Source organism: Convolutriloba macropyga, unplaced genomic scaffold (assembly GCF_964194025.1).
Source record: "Convolutriloba macropyga unplaced genomic scaffold, txConMacr16.3 SCAFFOLD_3363, whole genome shotgun sequence".
NCBI lineage: Eukaryota > Metazoa > Xenacoelomorpha > Acoela > Convolutidae > Convolutriloba > Convolutriloba macropyga.
Window position 1 is genome coordinate 9,057 of NW_027450967.1, and position 17,574 is coordinate 26,630.

At 35.5% G+C, this 17,574-nt stretch overlaps 1 protein-coding gene across 1 annotated transcript; it reads left to right on the top strand.

The window, feature by feature from the left end:
- Window positions 1-4,395: 4,395 nt before the first annotated feature.
- On the top strand, window positions 4,396-13,255 carry LOC142356309 (uncharacterized). Its single transcript, XM_075408245.1, has 3 exons — window positions 4,396-5,141; window positions 5,611-5,837; window positions 12,653-13,255. The coding sequence occupies exons 1-3, from the start codon at window positions 4,534-4,536 to the stop codon at window positions 12,907-12,909; spliced, it is 1,092 nt and encodes a 363-aa protein (XP_075264360.1). The 5' UTR covers window positions 4,396-4,533; the 3' UTR covers window positions 12,910-13,255.
- Window positions 13,256-17,574: the final 4,319 nt, after the last annotated feature.

Below are 17,574 nucleotides of genomic sequence, written 5' to 3' on the forward strand. Positions count from 1 at the left end.
TGAATCTGAGTTATGATTTTTGGCAAAGGGATGAGTGATTTAATAGATGCCCGCTTGTTCGCCCTGTTACTGTCAACATCAACAAAATCAACAGGAGAAATTTTGCAATCTGATCCAGGATGTTTTTTTACAAGAGCGTCCAAATATGAATCAAAAACTGACGGCACGTTCTAACGCTTGAAAAGATAGCATACATGGTCTCCCCTCTTCTTGAAAAAATAGTCTTTATAATGCGTTTTGTAGACAAAAAATATTTGAGCTTTCTTTTTTTTGCCGGACCGTAAGCTAAAAAGCCATACGATATCATTGGTTTGGCATAACTATTATATATTTGCATAGAACAGTTTTCGAGAAAAAGTTTCTTGCTCGGAACAGCATTCCGTTGAATTTTGCTAATTCTCGCCGACATGTTCAATGTGTAGACCAAAATTGAGAGACTTATCTAAGAACACTCCTAGATATTTGGACAAATTTACTTCTTCAAACAATTCGCCTAATAACACATTTTTTTATTTTCGTTTACTCAGACCAAAACCCATAATTTTACCTTTCTTAATGTTAATGACAAGTTTGTTTCTTGAACACCAATTTTCAAGTCACTATTGGGCTTTTCATCAATTTGCGAATTTCTGCCAGATGTTAAAATTGTTGTGTCGTTTGCAAAAAGTGCTGATTTTCGACTTTTTTGATCCGTGGACTACAAATTGTTAGAAATGAATCAATGGGTGTCCTAATTTTCCCTCGAACGCATAGATTTTATAATTTTATCATCAAAAGTGGTTGATAAATTGTGTGAAATGCCTTTTGAAACTCAATGAGGCGAGCGAAACCCATACTTTTTGATTCAATGACATTTCGCATCAGTTCTGTAGCTAATGCGATAGCTTGTGCTCATGACATGAGCGTTTTGTCTGAAGTCCGATCTGTTCATTTGAAAAAAATTGATGTTTTTCGAAGAATTCAACCATCCTTATGTTCAAAATTCTTTTAAACACTTTGCTTAGGGATGACAATAGGCTAATTGGTCGATAGTTTGAAGGGTTTTCAAAATTTCCATCTTTTTGAAGAGGAATCTAAATTCCTCTTCAATGCTCCTATTAATCAGCTTAGACACATGATAGCTGACTACTGAAGATAAAAGTTTTAAAAGTTTGTTAGTAATCCCACCATGACCCGCTGAGTTTTTGTTTTCTAATGAAATTAATATGTTGAATATTTTTTATTTCCGTGGCAACGGGAAATAAGAAAAAAATTCTATCGTGACATGGGAAATCTGGCTCACTGTCTACATTGTAAAAATTAGTGTTACTCACTTTCCTCCCTATAAAGTGATTAAATTCTTCCACAGCAATGTCATTTACGGATTTCTTCCTTTGCCCTAGGAATTCCTTGAACAATTTAAAATTTTGTGGTGGACTACAAGATAAAGTCAATTTTTGATCACAGTGTTGTTTGCCAGCATTTCACACTTCATTTGTTACTAAATTACTTAATTGCTTGAACCGGACTTCATTTTTACTATTTGGGTGAGATATGAGTGTATCATGATCACGATCTCTTTTGTTTTTAAGATTCTTCAACCTGTTTGTCATCCAAGTGTTTTTTGAAAATTTTCTTCTTCCTAATTGGACATTTATCATCAAAAACTTGTAGAATGGTTGACTTTAGTAAACACCAAGAGCTTTCATGATCATAATCATTCATCTTGTTGAACCTATGTTGGAGAAAAAGGAGGAAATTATCATAATTCTGTTCATTCTCAAAAAAACTAAAATTAGGACTGTAATAAAATTCATTAGATTGAGAGCAAGAGAACAAAAGATCAAAATTATAAAGTAGAGCGTATTGATCGCTGAAAGTCCATTTCAGGGCTGATGCATTTTTCAATTGTTTCGACAAAATATGATCGACACTTTTGCTCGTGAACTTAATTACTCACGTGGATTCTGCATTTTGCAATTCATAAATAAATGAATTGATCAAGTTTTTGTACTGTTGATGTTATGTATCAGAGATATCAATGTTAAAGTCACCACAAACAATAGTATCCTCCTTCATTGTTTTTATATTGAACAGCAAACTTTGAAAAGTCTCAACGAAAGTTTGAATTTTTCAAGAGGGAGGCATGTATAGAACACAGAAATTTGCCAGCTTTTTCCGCTTTCTATGGTTAGGAGTAGTTGCTCCAGATTTCCTTCGAAAAGGAAACTAGATATTATTTTACAATAAGCTCGTACCAAGAGGACAGCAGAGCCTCCTCCTTTTTTGTCATTTATATTTCTTTTACTATCAATGGTTGATACCCTGTTATGAAAAACAAATCTAAGGGACCATTAGCAGTGAGCCAGGTTTCGCATGCAACTATTACAGCTGGTTTGGTTTCGAGTCTTTCTGGTTGACAGCAAAATTGGTCATGATGGGATCTTAAGGATTGCACGTTTATAAAAAAGGCAGTTTCGAGTGTTTTTCAATTCCAAGTAATAGATGATTGTTCAATTACTTGATATTAAAAATGTAAAAGTGTACACTGCATCTGTTTTTTAAACCACGTTTTTTATTTTTCGGACCGTCAGCTATTGGGTGAAGTGTCGTTGTCATTGAGTTTTTTTCCAGCAGGTGTTGCTCCCAGATGATAAATTTCGTCTTAACTATCAAATTCAATTACATCGCTAGGATTCCAGTTGTTGGCTTGGTTGCGTTGATACGGAAATATTTTCTTTACTGCCCGGGGTTCAAGATCTTCAACTGCTTCAGCACTATCAACAGGTTGCGTTAAACGCCCATTTTCATTTTTTAAAAATAATTTTACCCTACAGTTGTAGGTCGTGATGACCAAATCCAGTTCGTTTGCCCGATTGGAATTTCCACATCATGTTAGGCGAGACGTTCTTTCATATATACCGATTTGCCATTTAGGGGGTTCCTAAAGTTCGCTAGCATTGATCGAAGATCGTATAATTCAATTTTATGGTTATCATAAATAAATTTGACAATTACCGCAGGGGGGGGGGCTGTTACCTTTCCAATTACCCAGGGGATGACAGGTTGTGATTGCGTCCAGAGTCATGGAATAATTCAAGCATTTCTTAAAGAAAAATAGGATTTGTTTATGTTGGTGTTAACAGGTTGCAAAGGGGGTTTATTTATAATCATTGTGTCTTTGGAACTATACCACTCCAATCGAATCACTCTGGATTCCTGTTCGGTAACTTGGTTAGTCAAAGAATCTATATGATTGTCCTTTTCAATAAGTTTTCTATGGAAATAAGTATGAATGTTTCGCATTTTTTCGTCAGCAATAGATCAAATTTCAGTTTCAAACGCGAAATTGGCCAAAATTTTAACGTAAGCATTGCAAAAATTTTCAATTCAGTCCATGAACAAGTAAGCGACTGTTTTCAAACGTTGCTCTTTTTGTTTTGAAAGACTTCAATTTTTGTTTGGAAGGGCTATAATTTGTTGTTTTGAAGCATATTTTATATATATATATATATATATATATATATATATATATATATATATATATACATATATATATATATATATATATATACATGTATATATACATACATATATATAAATATATATATATATATATATATATATATATATATATATATATATATATATATATAGTAAATATAGTACGTATTCTCTAAACAACAAGTAATTGTCCGCAACAAACTCTTGATGAGACTATTTTTGGTCAGGAATAAGATAATTTGAGATATCTTTGAAGAAAGAAATCGAGTTATATATTTATTGAGATATATGTGAGATAAGTTTCAAAGAGACATGTTTGAAGAAAAAAATTATATAAAGTATACAATTTTGAAAGAAGAAAATTTGAATTTATGAAACTTAGTAAACCATAGAAAGATCATATATTGTAAAGATCATATGAAGATCGTATATGATTGTTAATAAGCATCGCAAGATCATGAAATTTCCTATGCCTTATATGAACCATACATGTTTAATGTATGATTAACAAAAAATTTCATTCCAGTAGGCAGCAAATTTGTTATCAGAACACCAAATACGTGTTAGTACTCACGATAAAAAATGATGCGTTTGTTGACGAGGATTTTTGCCTGTTAGAGACAAGAGTAATTTCATTACGACTATAATTTCTTTGATGGACTATAATTTGTTAATTTGTTCTTATGAAGTATATATATATATATATATATATATATATATATATATATATATATTATATATATATATATATATATATATATATATATATATATATATAATATATATACATATATCTGAAGTTAATGCTTTTTCTAATCTGATACATGTAAATTAAAAATAACCATTTGGTTAAAGTTACGCTTGAAATTTATTAATCACACTTATTAATTTTACTTGTTATTGATTCTACGCCACGCGTGCTGTCTTGTTTCTCAATACACTGAAAATACAACTAAAGTGCAGTGTTAAACAATATTGACGTTCTTTTTTCAGTTGCAATAGATAATAAAGCTGTAACGAATAACGTTTCAGCTATTTTGTAACAATAAAATGAATCATTCCGTTTTGGCTTCTATCAGGGTATCGTCTTTGTTGTCAATGGTATTCCTTTACGTCGTTCTTGAATTTAGATATGGCATTTTTTATATAACTTACGACAAATCTGTGCGGAAATTGCATGGAAGAATTAAAATAAAGTGCAATTCGACTGTGAAGTTAATCCCTTTTCCTGTTGAAAATCCTGACGAAAACAAACAAATTTTCTTTATTGAGTCGTCTTTAAGGGGGCATTTCAAAGGTCGTGTGCTTTGTGCTTTTGAGTCTGCTCTACGTCGCAGCCAGCTACCTGTCAAAGTTATCCTTCGTTCCAGAACCCTATCCATTGATCATCCTTCTCTCTGTTCTTTAATCGAAGAATTTTACCCGGATAAATTGAGCTTTTATACTATGGGTATGGAAGAGGCATTTTATCAAACGCCAATTGAAGGAATTACAGACAGACTGGAATGGGACATCCGCCATATTCATATCCAGATTAGTGACCTGATGCGATCGGCACTCGTTTTCAAATACGGTGGCTTCTATTTTGACAACGATGTTCTCATTCTCAAGGAACTCACAAAACTGCGCAATACAATAGGAATTGACAATGTTACTACGTAAGAACGAATTTTTAGAGCTGTCATAGAATCTTAAGGCGAAAGTAAAGGGAATGTTGATTACAGGACGGGTGAAAAGAAGTTTGTCGTAGTACATAGACACGGGATAGGGTGTCCCACTTTTTCACCCCTATTCATTTAACCCCCTATCATTTAACCCCGATTTATTCACCCCTGTATCATTTAACCCCTCTATCTTTTAACCCCTCTATCATTTCACCCCGATTTTAATCTTTCTATAAAATAAGGATTAATAAATTAGCAATATAATCATTTGGCCATGCCTCGTGAGCCATGGCCATGCCTCAGCGGCCCGTGGGACTTGATATGAAACTATCACAACCGAACGTGGGATTAATTTATCCAATTAATTATGACAAAACATGCCTTTAATTTACGGCCTTTAATTTACTTTAATTTAAGGGATAGACCGTTTTTGCGTACGTTATATCTTGTTCGTGTTTTTCAGATATCCTAACGAAAAGTGCGAGGCAACGACCGTTGAAAAATCCTTCCTGTTGAATCCTGGCAATATGCACTTTGATAAACACAACCCATTCGTGAAAAAGTATCTCACCTTCGTGAACAAAACATACCGGTACGGATTAGGTTGGTTCCAGCTTGGTCCTGGCAAAATGCACAAAACTGCATCCAGGTTTCTAGGAAGAAAGGGCCAGCCGTCCATTCCAATGTCTAGTAAGTATTTCATGACTTGGATTGATGTTTTCGAACATTTTTGTAACAAATGTGCTGAATTCCGCTGAATAATAAATGATTTCAGCTTAATTTTTTTCGCGTTGATATTTTCCCGCTTGCCGTTGTCTTAGCTATCAACTGTACCATTGCTTCCTGAAATTCTTCTCATTTAATTGTTCCGACCTCACTTAGTTCCGATCCAAATCTTTTTTTAGTGGCCAAAGTTCTGTCAACTTTGGCCGACCGATATAGTCCTCGTAGAGAATCGTGAGTGGTGACATCAGAAAACTCTTCAGACTTATAATTTCATGTTAAATTTTTTTTTAATTTGCTCTTTTTTGATCGAGCTGCAAAAATTTTTGTGAACATTTGATATTTAGGTGTGATTCTCATCACTTTTACCTTCATTTTGCTGAATTTGAGATCTTAAATCTCGTATCAAAATCTTAATTTAAAGAACTTAAAAATTTAGTTGTGTTGTTGTTTGCGATAAAAAAAATAAGGTATAAATAAGTGTTTCTCAAAAAAGTACAGAGATAAAATGCTAGTTCTCTTCTCATCGTGAAGTTTACAATCTAAACCATTCGATTTCGATCAGAGAGCAGTTTTTAAATTTTTCACAATTTTTTGGATTTTCTCGTACCATTAATAAAAAGTTCCTTTTTATAAGGCTCTATTATTTACAGAGCCGGCCCAATGAACAATTCTTTTTTTTCAGGGAATTATAGCTGTATGTTTTTATGGTTTCGAACATATTTTCGTGAGTTTTACAGAACTTTCGTGTTTCTTATGCACTTTTTGCATTCTTCTGGTCCTATATCTTATTCACGTTAACTGAAAAAGCAATCGACTTCGTGTAAAAGATTAAGTTAACAACACAAGGCTTTGAATACATGCCAAATGTTTGCTGAGACTCTGAAAATCTTTTTCGAAATAGAATTTGAATAATAACCGTTTTTTAATTCAATTCTGAGAACTTTTATGTCTGTCCCACTTATTACAAATCCATCATACTTAATATTGAATCAAAATTTAATCTGTTTAGCTGTTTCATCTTATAACTACTGATTTTACGATTTTGTCACTACAAGTTTTTTTTACATTTTTCATTGGGTTAAAACTTTTCTTAGTTGAATATAAAAAAAGCTATCAGAGAAAAACATATGGTTTTAGAGGCATCAAATCCTTCTTCAGACACATTTCAATTGAGTTTTTGGATTTTGCTTTTTTTGTTTCTTGTGTGTAACTTAACGTGTTTAATGCTTTCCATTGAAGGCTTTTGGTTTAAAGGCCTCTATTACTACGAGTTGTAGTGATTTAGTGATTTAGCGATTTTTGTATACCAGCTCAAAATTGATGATCTTTTTGGAGCTACTTTATCACAATTTTGAGAGATCTTAATGATATTAAAATGAAAATTCAGCAAATTTTTCACTGAATGATTTACTTTTTAGTGACATTTAGTTTTTTATATAATTTTTTTTGAGATGTAGTCGTAAATTTTTTCGCTGGATAAATTTAGGTCCCATTAGCTTCTTTTCAATGAAACTAACGAAACTAGTCAAAGCGATCAGTTGATTGCTAATGGTTTTCATGATTCTGATTTGTTTTGCTGAGGAAGAAATTTCAGTTGATTGCTAATGGTTTTCATGATTCTGATTTATTTTGCTGAGGAATGAATGGTTTTCATGATTCTGATTTATTTTGCTGAGGAAAAATTTTTAAAAACTTTTTCTTTGTTTGCTTTTCGATATGTCAACTTAAAACTTAGTCTGATCAATGAGATGTCCCCTCCATTTCCTTGGGAATTAACCTTCAACCTCTTTTTTGTTCCGACCCCACTTGTGGGGGGAGGAACTATATACTCGAATGGTTTTTTTTTGTTCCGACAATTTTGGCCGATCGATATGTTGACCATAGAGAAATGTGAGAGGTATCAATAAAAAGCTGGTCCAGCGTAGAATTCAAATTAAAAAAGAGTTATTTGAATTTCAATTTTTTAGAGGAGTTATCGAGGATTGAAGTTTTGTGTGAAGACGGGACATTTGGCATTTTGTTCTTTTTTAGTGTAAGTTTTCTTCAAATTAAGATATTTTCTATAAAAACAGTATTTCAAAATTAATTTTCATGCAATCAAATGCACACACTTGGTGTTCCTGGTAGACTAAAGGCGATAAAAAGACTAGTTCTTGTCTCATAGGTATGTTCACTATAAAAAAAAATTCGAATTCTATTTGAAAGCTCTTTTTTTTAGAAAACTTTTCTATTTATTTTTGTTTTTTTTAAGTTACCTAGAGACTAGTCACTTTTCATGTCGAGGTTCTGTTAATGACAAACCTCCTTTACAGTCAAAAGCAGCCCAATGAACAAAAATATTCGTTTTCAAGGAATTGCTCATGTTTTTTTGGCTTCGACTCTGAGTTTTCGTTATTTTAAATGAATTTTGAAATTATTTTGAGGTTTTACTATTTTTTGGAGTTCTTGGGCGTAGACTTATTCACTAACAGTGCAAAACGTTCTGTAATGAGCATTAAGTGAACATATCTAGTACTTTGATTGGACGGCTAATCACTGTTAAGACTTCAAAAATATATTTTTTTGAACATTAACCAATCATAAACTTTGTTTCGTGAACTGTAAGTCAGCCTCAGTAATGACAACACCCATTTCTTTCCTATTTTGACCAAATATCTCGTTAGCGGTTTTATCTTCTAACTATTGGTTATATGACTTCAAAGACACAAGATTTCAAAAATTCTTAAAAATTTTTTGGATATGTTCGTATTATTGGTTACTTTTGAAATCTTATCACATTATCCAATTATTGATTGCTCGCATTGGCTTAGAAAATTGATCGTACGTTCAATTGATCATAGATAAAATTTTCAGAGAAAAGCTTATGGTTTAAATGGCTTCGACAATTTCTTCTCGAAATTTTCTACTGAATTTTTGGTTTTTTTGCTGTTGTTTTCATAGTCATAAAACATATTGTGATGTCTTATTGATTACATATGCAAGGAAAACATCCTTTCACTCCCATCGGGGTTTTTTGAGCGTATTTATGGCTTCCGTTGAAGGCTATTGCATTTAATGGCTGTTAAGACTTCAAAAAAAAATTTCGAAAATTTTTTTTGAACATTAATCAATCTTAAACTTTTTCGTTAACTGTTAGTGAGTCTCAGTATTGACACGACGCACTTCCTTTCAACTGCAACTAAAATTAATCAGCTTAAAGGTTTTATCTTCTAACCATTGGTCATATGATTTCAATGAAACAAGATTTCGATTTTTCTTATATAATTTTTGAACATTTTCTTTTTATTGGTTACTTTTGAACTCTTATCACATTGTCCAAATATTGATAACTGATATCGGCTTAGAGACATTGTTCAGTGGATCGCAGAGAAAAGCTTATGCTTTAATTGGCTTCGACACATTTCTCTGGCACTTTTCTACTGAAATTTTGGTTTTTGCTTGTTTTTGTTGTTGTTTTCATATTCATAAGACTTATTGTGAGGTCTTATTGACTATCCTTAAATGACAAACAGTTTTTTTTCATTGGGTTATATCTGAGCGTATGTATTGACCTCCATTGAAAGCTTTTGAGTTTAATGGCTGGTAATACTTTAAAAATAATTTTTCGAAATATTTTTCTTGAACATTAACCAATCCTAAATTTTTACGTGAATTGTTAGCCAGTCTCAGTATTGACAGGATCTTTTTCCTTTCTACTGCAACCAAAATTTATCTGGTTAGTGGTACTATCTTCTCTTTAATAATTTTAAAACTTCAATGCTACTAGTTTTCATAAATTGTTTTATTGATTTTTGGATACTTTTTCTTATTTATGTATCTTTTTGAAATCCTATCACATTATCCTATTATTGATAGTTCCCGTTGGTTTAGGGAAGACGTTCATCGGACCATAGATAAAGTTTTCTGAGAAGAACTGATGATTTAAATTGCTTCGACACTTTTTTCTGGCACGTTTCTACTGAATTTTTGGTTTTTAAATATCTTTGTTGTTGTTTTTATAGTCTTTGTTGTTGTTTTGTTGTTGTCAGTTCTTAATGATGAATTATGAATGGCAAACATGTTGTCACATAGAGGCATAATTGAGCGTATTTACTGGCTTCCGTTGAAAGCTATTGATTTTAATGGCGTTGATACTAAGAGTTTTCTCAAAGTTTTCGAGGTTCTAATGTATATGTTCATATTTATTGATTTTTTAGAAGTTATACTGATAAACAATAAAAATTTCACTGCTGTTAAAAATTAATTGAAAATAGAAAAATTTTTACTGGAACGTTTTTTTATTGCCTTCGACACCTCTCGCTCATTTTTTTCTTGAATTTGTTGTTTTCGTTTTTTAGATAGCCATAAATTGCTGAAAGGCATCATAAGCTTTTAATTGAGGATTGTATGAATTATGTTACCGGAGGAAAAAGTTTATAGCGAATAGTCTTGAAGTTTTTGTTATACATTTTTGAATATTTTTCAAACTTTTCATTTTTTGTTGTTCTTTTCGTCAATTTGTAACTTTTTTCATCATTGAGAGGTCCCATCCAATTTCTTGTTTTTCATAAAATAACATATCTATTGATATTTTTGTCACTGAGATTTTGCTTATTGGACACTATGCGTTTTTGTAAACTTTTTTCGAGCGGTCAACTTTTGTGTTTCTTTTTCTCTTCTTTCAGCACAATCGCGTAATAACATATCCCAATGGTTTTCAAATGTTGCCCGAGTCACCTCATTTATTCTCTCATTATAAATCTTTCAACTGAATTAGTAGAAATAACAACTGAAATTAAAATACATAGTTTTCAGATAATAGCTAACGATTTTAATGGTAACAATTGTTTGTGTTTTCGCAAAAAGTTTGTATTTTTTTTTGAGTTTCTCTACATCTTTAGTCCTTCTATGGCTTAGTCTAACCAACGAAAGGTGCCTCTGTTTTTTTAATGACGTTTTAGTAATTTATCAAGGATTATTTAGTTAAAAATTAATGATTTTTAAGACTTTTGTCGTTTCTCATTTAAAAAATGTTGATTAATTTTTGAATTTCGACCCATTGTTCGTTCTCTTTGTCGCCTTGTTACCTAGTCTCATTAAGAAAACTTTCCATCTGCTGTGTAGTTAGGAAAATGTATATTTATGTAGTTCAGGTTTTATCTGACTGCATTTTGACGTTGTTACTAGGTGCTTTTAAATTTAGATATTCAGTTTTTGGAATTTTTGTTTTTGATATTTCTATTGTTTGTTTTTTTTTATCGCGTAGACTCTTTAATGGCAGATCTCGTTGCCGCTGCAATGAGGCATTTCATTATGTAATTCAATTAGTAGTTAGGTTGTGTAACTAGTATTTTAAACTCAAACATCTATTTTTGATATCTCTTCATTTGGTTGACAATTAAGTCAAATATGTAGAGGAGCTCGGGTCGGAACATCATGAGCTAACACATATTAACGAGCCTTCTTGTTGTTTTACATTACAGTTGAAGTTTTCTTAGATCTGTGACAATAGACGTTTTTTCAAATTTTCGGCCACAATACTTTGTTTTCGTAAAGCTTTTTAAGTTTTTTCCTGTATTTTTGTATATTTTTCATTTTAGTTCTGTCTTGTGGCATTGTCTCGCCGAATACATATCCCTTGAGCAGTTGTAAGTAAATCTGTTAAGATTTTTGATTTGAACGCAAATTGTTTTTGTTAATTTTGAATGTTTTTAAAAGTTTCGACTAATTTTTGAACCCCGTTTTTGTCTTGTTTTTTTTTCACTTTTATCTAGTCTGATTACGAAGCAGTCTTATCTGCTTTATAGTCAAGGATAAGAGAATTTGTACAGGTTAAGTTTTATCTGATGGTATTTTGGTTTCTGTTACTATGCGCTTTTAAAAGTAGGTATTGAGTAGCTGTAATCAATGTTTTTTGTTTATTTTGTAGTTTTCATTGTCTGCTAGTAGTATTAATGGCAGGTATCGTGCGTTTTCTAATGCGTCATGGCATTATATAAATCAGTTAATAGTTTGCGTTAAAATCATTTATTCACACAACTGTTTGGATATACCTCTGATCTCCACATTTGTTAGACAATTAAGTGGATGAGCTTTGTCGTAACATTATGTGCGAACGCTTATGACGGAGCCTCCTTGTTTAGTTCAAAATTAAAAAGCTCTTTTTGTAACACGTATGCTGAATTATGTAAGAACGTATGCTGAATTATGCAAGAATTATGTAAGAATTTGCGCTGAATCTCCGTATCATTTGTGTGATTTGAGCGCCGTTCGGTACTTTTCAGCGTATTTCGTACAAATAGCTAAAAAGTTTTCTATGATCCACAATACAAGGAGCGTTGTCGGAAGAAACTGTAGAAAGACGTCAAAAAGTTTTACGAATGTCGAACAAAATTACTTTTTTATCTATCAGGTTTTTTTTGTTTTAGAAAACCTATTAAAAGATCGTTTGGAACGGAGTCTCCTAGGAAGTTCTTTTTTTTACTAATTCTTCTTATAAGTTTGCATTAAAACGGAGTTTTATTTAATTTACACAAGGCATTGTTCTAGCATACATAAATTTATGCTGCGTTGAGTATCCTACAAATCATATAATGGTTTTCTACACTTTTAGAAACAAGCTGGGGAAAAAATTGATAAAAAAATATGACCTAATAACATTCGTTCTAGATTCAGACACAACTTCCTGGTAATCTTACGTAGATCATATAAATATGTTCGAAGATAAATATTTCAAATAAAGATTCAAAATAGTCTTTCCGATAAATTGGCTTGTTTATCGAAATGCTTCGATGTTTCAGCGCCCGATTTGACGATTGTGCCTTCCTTCATCTTGCGTCAAACGTGCAATTTTTCAGAAGTGAAGGCCCCTGAAATGTTCGATGTGGATGTAGATGGTTCCTATTTTGAAGAATATCTCAGATGTAGCCATATAGTCCACCTGCTGGGAAAATTGTCCAAAACGGCTAATATTAGCGGAAACCCAAGAAATGACGTTTACTCTTATCTGGGCCCGAAAATCTGCCCAAAATCAATTGCCCAAATCGACCTTTTTTGAGCGTAGATTTTCAACAATGAGACGCGCTGTTAGTGTTCCCACGGACGATGCTTTTGACCCCTCTCGTCTGCAAAAGCTTTATTCGACATAATGATCAATAAATAAAATTTTAACTTCTCAATTTTGTTGAAGCATTAAGTTTATTGCTCTGCTCGAAAATGTTGCTGTCCAGGATTTGCCGGTTCTAAAATAATTATTTTAGGAAAGCATGCCTTTTTAAAACACATAACTCCATGAAGTTTTGTCGAGATTTCGAAGCATCTCATTTCAATGCAGAAAAAGACGTGATATCAAAACAACGTTTAAAATAGATAAATCAACCATAACTTCCCTTACTTCTACTTATGAATGCCATTGTTTTCGAAACACAATTATTCGAAAATTTGTAATTTAAACGATTTATTTTACTTATCAATTCATAAATTGTAGCTTTGATGCGATATAACAAAATGGGGATACAAATGAGCAACAGTGGAAAAAGATAAATGAAGTAGCGGTTTGTTGTCGCAATTTATTTGCAACAAAAACGAAAAGATTATTTAGTTGTAGGTACGAATCGGATTCACGAGGAAGAGTAAAAGGAGTGAAGTCTCACATAAGAATAAATTAAAAACTTTTGGTCCGCAATCAGCAATGAAAGAGTTTGTTTCATCCAACAAACAAAATTCTCTTCATTGGAAAATCTTTCCACCTGGAAAAATTCGATTGTAAGAAGACAAAATTGGCGCCACATTGAACTGCCGATGTTTTACTCTCAAAAACCTTTGGTTGCACAGATACTAGGTTGAAAGTCAAAATAACCCGGGTCGAATGTCCTCCCTAAAATCCTCCCATTTTGATGTAAGAGCGGGGGGTAATTTGTCTATGGGGGGTAAATTGATGAAAAAGTGTGGGGGTAATTTGTTCAGAGGGGGTAAAATGATGTAAGAGTTGGGCTGCAATGGGAGGATTTTGAGCAATTACCCCCTGACTGAAATTGCCATGTACGAGTGGGCTGCAATGGGCTGCAATGGGAGGACTTTTCAAGAATTACCCCACCCTTGACTGAAATTGCAATGTAAGAGTGGGGTGCAACGGGCTGCAATGGGAGGACTTTTCAGGAATTACCCGTCTCCCCCTGATTGAAATTCAGAGGGGGTAAAATGATGTAAGAGTTGGGCTGCCAAGGGGGGTAAAATGGTGTAAGAGTGAGGGGGTAATTTGTCCAGAGGGGGTAAAATGAGGTAAGAGTTGGGCTTCCAAGGGGGTTAAAATTTTGTAAGAGTGAGGGTTTAATTTTTCCAGAGAGGTTAAAATGAGCTAATATTTGAGCTGCCTAGGGGAGTAAAATGGTGTAAGAGTGAGGGGGTAATTTGTTCAGAGGGGGTAAAATGATGTGAGAGTCGGGCTGCCCAGGGGGGTAAAATGATGTACGAGGGAGGGGGTATTTTGTCCAGAGGGAGTAAAATGATGTAAGAGTTGGGCTCCCAAGAGGGGTAAAATGTTGTAAGAGTGAGGGGTTAATTTGTCCAGAGGGGCTAACTTGAGCTAAGATTTGAGCTCCCAAGGGGGGTAAAATGGTGTAAGAGTGAGAGGGTAATTTGTTCAGAGGGGGTAAAATGATGTAAGAGTTGGGCTGCCAAGGGGGGTAAAGTGGTGTAAAAGTGAGGAGGTAATTTGTTCAGAGGGGGTTTAATGATGAAAGAGTTGGGCTGCAAAGGGGGGGGGGGTAAAATTGTGTAAGAGTGAGGGGTAATTTGTTCAGAGGTGGTAAAATGACGTAATATTTGGGCTTCCAAGGGGGATAAAATGGTGTAAGAGTGAGGGGGTAATTTTTCCAGAGGGGGGTAAAATGAGCTAAGAGTTGAGCTGCCAAGGGGGGTAAAATGGTGGAAGAGTGAGGGGGTGATTTGTTCAGAGGGGAAAGAATGATGTAAGAGTTGGGCCGCCAAGTGTGATAAAATGGTATAAGGGTGAGGGGGTAAATTGTCCAGAGAGGGTAAAAGGAGGTAAGAGTTGGGCTGCCAAGGGGGGTAAAATGTTGTAAGAGTGAGGGGTTAATTTGTCCAGAGGGGCTAACATGAGCTAAGATTTGAGCTCCCAAGGGGGGTAAAATGGTGTAAGAGTGAGAGGGTAATTTGTTCAGAGGGGGTAAAATGATGTAAGAGTTGGGCTGCCAAGGGGGGTAAAGTGGTGTAAGAGTGAGGGGGTAGTTTGTTCAGAGGGGGTTTAATGATGAAAGAGTTGGGCTGCAAAGGGGGGGGGGTAAAATTGTGTAAAAGTGAGGGGTAATTGTTCAGAGGGGGTAAAATGACGTAATATTTGGGCTGCCAAGGGGGATAAAATGGTGTAAGAGTGAGTGGGTAATTTGTCCAGAGGGGGGTAAAATGAGCTAAGAGTTGAGCTGCCAAGGGGTGTAAAATGGTGTAAGAGTGAGGGGGTGATTTGTTCAGAGGGGAAAGAATGATGTAAGAGTTGGGCTGCCAAGGGGGGTAAAATGGTGTAAGAGTGGGGGGTAATTTGTCCAGAGGGGGGTAAACTGAGCTAAGAGTTGAGCTGCCAAGGGGGGTAAAATGGTGTAAGAGTGAGGGGGTGATTTATTCACAGGGGAAAGAATGATGTAAGAGTTGGTCTGCCAAGGGGGGTAAAATGTTGTAAGAGTGAGGGGGTAATTTGTCCAGAGGGGGTAAAATGAGGTAAGAATTGGTCTGCCAAGGGGGGTAAAATGGTGTAAGAGTGAGGGGGTAATTTGTCCAGAGGGGGGTAAAATGAGCTAAGAGTTGAGCTGCCAAGGGGGGTAAAATGGTGTAAGAGTGAGGGGGTGATTTATTCACAGGGGAAAGAATGATGTAAGAGTTGGGCTGCCAAGCGGGTTAAAATGGTGTAAGAGTGAGGGGGTAATTTGTCCAGAGGGGGTAAAATGATGTAAGAGTTGGGCTGCCAAGGGGGTAAAATAATGTAAGAGTGAGGGGGTATTTTGTCCAGAGTGGGTAAAATGATGTAAGAGTTGGGCTGCCAAGGGGGGTAAAATGGTGTAAAGGTGAGGGGGAAATTTGTCCAGAGAGGGTAAAAGGAGGTAAGAGTTGGGCTGCCAAGGGGGGTAAAATGTTGTAAGAGTGAGAGGGTAATTTGTTCAGAGGGGGTAAAATGATGTAAGAGTTGGGCTGCCAAGGGGGGTACAGTGGTGTAAGAGTGAGGGGGTAATTCGTTCAGAGGGGTTTTAATGATGAAAGAGTTGGGCTGCAAAGGGGGGGGGGGGTAAAATTGTGTAAGAGTGAGGGGTAATTTGTTCAGAGGGGGTAAAATGACGTAATATTTGGGCTGCCAAGGGGGATAAAATGGTGTAAGAGTGAGGGGTTAATTTTTCCAGAGGGGGTAAAATGAGGTAAGAGTTGAGCTGCCAAGGGGTGTAAAATGGTGTAAGAGTGAGGGGGTGATTTGTTCAGAGGGGAAAGAATGATGTAAGAGTTGGGCTGCCAAGGGGGGTAAAATGGTGTAAGAGTGGGGGGTAATTTGTCCAGAGGGGGGTAAAATGAGCTAAGAGTTGAGCTGCCAAGGGGGGTAAAATGGTGTAAGAGTGAGGGGGTGATTTATTCACAGGGGAAAGAATGATGTAAGAGTTGGTCTGCCAAGGGGGGTAAAATGTTGTAAGAGTGAGGGGGTAATTTGTCCAGAGGGGGTAAAATGAGGTAAGAATTGGTCTGCCAAGGGGGGTAAAATGGTGTAAGAGTGAGGGGGTAATTTGTCCAGAGGGGGGTAAAATGAGCTAAGAGTTGAGCTGCCAAGGGGGGTAAAATGGTGTAAGAGTGAGGGGGTGATTTATTCACAGGGGAAAGAATGATGTAAGAGTTGGGCTGCCAAGCGGGTTAAAATGGTGTAAGAGTGAGGGGGTAATTTGTCCAGAGGGGGTAAAATGATGTAAGAGTTGGGCTGCCAAGGGGGTAAAATAATGTAAGAGTGAGGGGGTATTTTGTCCAGAGTGGGTAAAATGATGTAAGAGTTGGGCTGCCAAGGGGGGTAAAATGGTGTAAAGGTGAGGGGGAAATTTGTCCAGAGAGGGTAAAAGGAGGTAAGAGTTGGGCTGCCAAGGGGGGTAAAATGTTGTAAGAGTGAGAGGGTAATTTGTTCAGAGGGGGTAAAATGATGTAAGAGTTGGGCTGCCAAGGGGGGTACAGTGGTGTAAGAGTGAGGGGGTAATTCGTTCAGAGGGGTTTTAATGATGAAAGAGTTGGGCTGCAAAGGGGGGGGGGGTAAAATTGTGTAAGAGTGAGGGGTAATTTGTTCAGAGGGGGTAAAATGACGTAATATTTGGGCTGCCAAGGGGGATAAAATGGTGTAAGAGTGAGGGGTTAATTTTTCCAGAGGGGGTAAAATGAGGTAAGAGTTGGTCTGCCAAGGGGGGTAAAATGGTGTAAGAGTGAGGGGGTAATTTGTCCAGAGGTGGTAAAATGAGCTAAGAGTTGAGCTGCCAAGGGGGGTAAAATGGTGTAAGAGTGAGGGGGTGATTTATTCAGAGGGGAAAGAATGATGTAAGAGTTGGGCTGCCAAGGGGGTTGAAATGGTGTAAGAGTGAGGGGGTAATTTGTCCAGAGGGGGTAAAATGATGTAAGAGTTGGGCTGCGAAGGGTGGGGGGGGGGGTAAAATGTTGCAGGAGTGAGGGGGTAATTTGTTCAGAGGGGGTAAAA

Bases quoted from the DNA above. Each gene is read 5' to 3' on its own strand.
- LOC142356309 (XM_075408245.1), top strand. From the start codon at position 4,534: ATGAATCATTCCGTTTTGGCTTCTATCAGGGTATCGTCTTTGTTGTCA. The intron at 5,142-5,610 runs GTAAGAACGAAT...CGTGTTTTTCAG, and splicing joins GGAATTGACAATGTTACTAC to ATATCCTAACGAAAAGTGCG. The intron at 5,838-12,652 runs GTAAGTATTTCA...TCGATGTTTCAG, and splicing joins GCCGTCCATTCCAATGTCTA to CGCCCGATTTGACGATTGTG.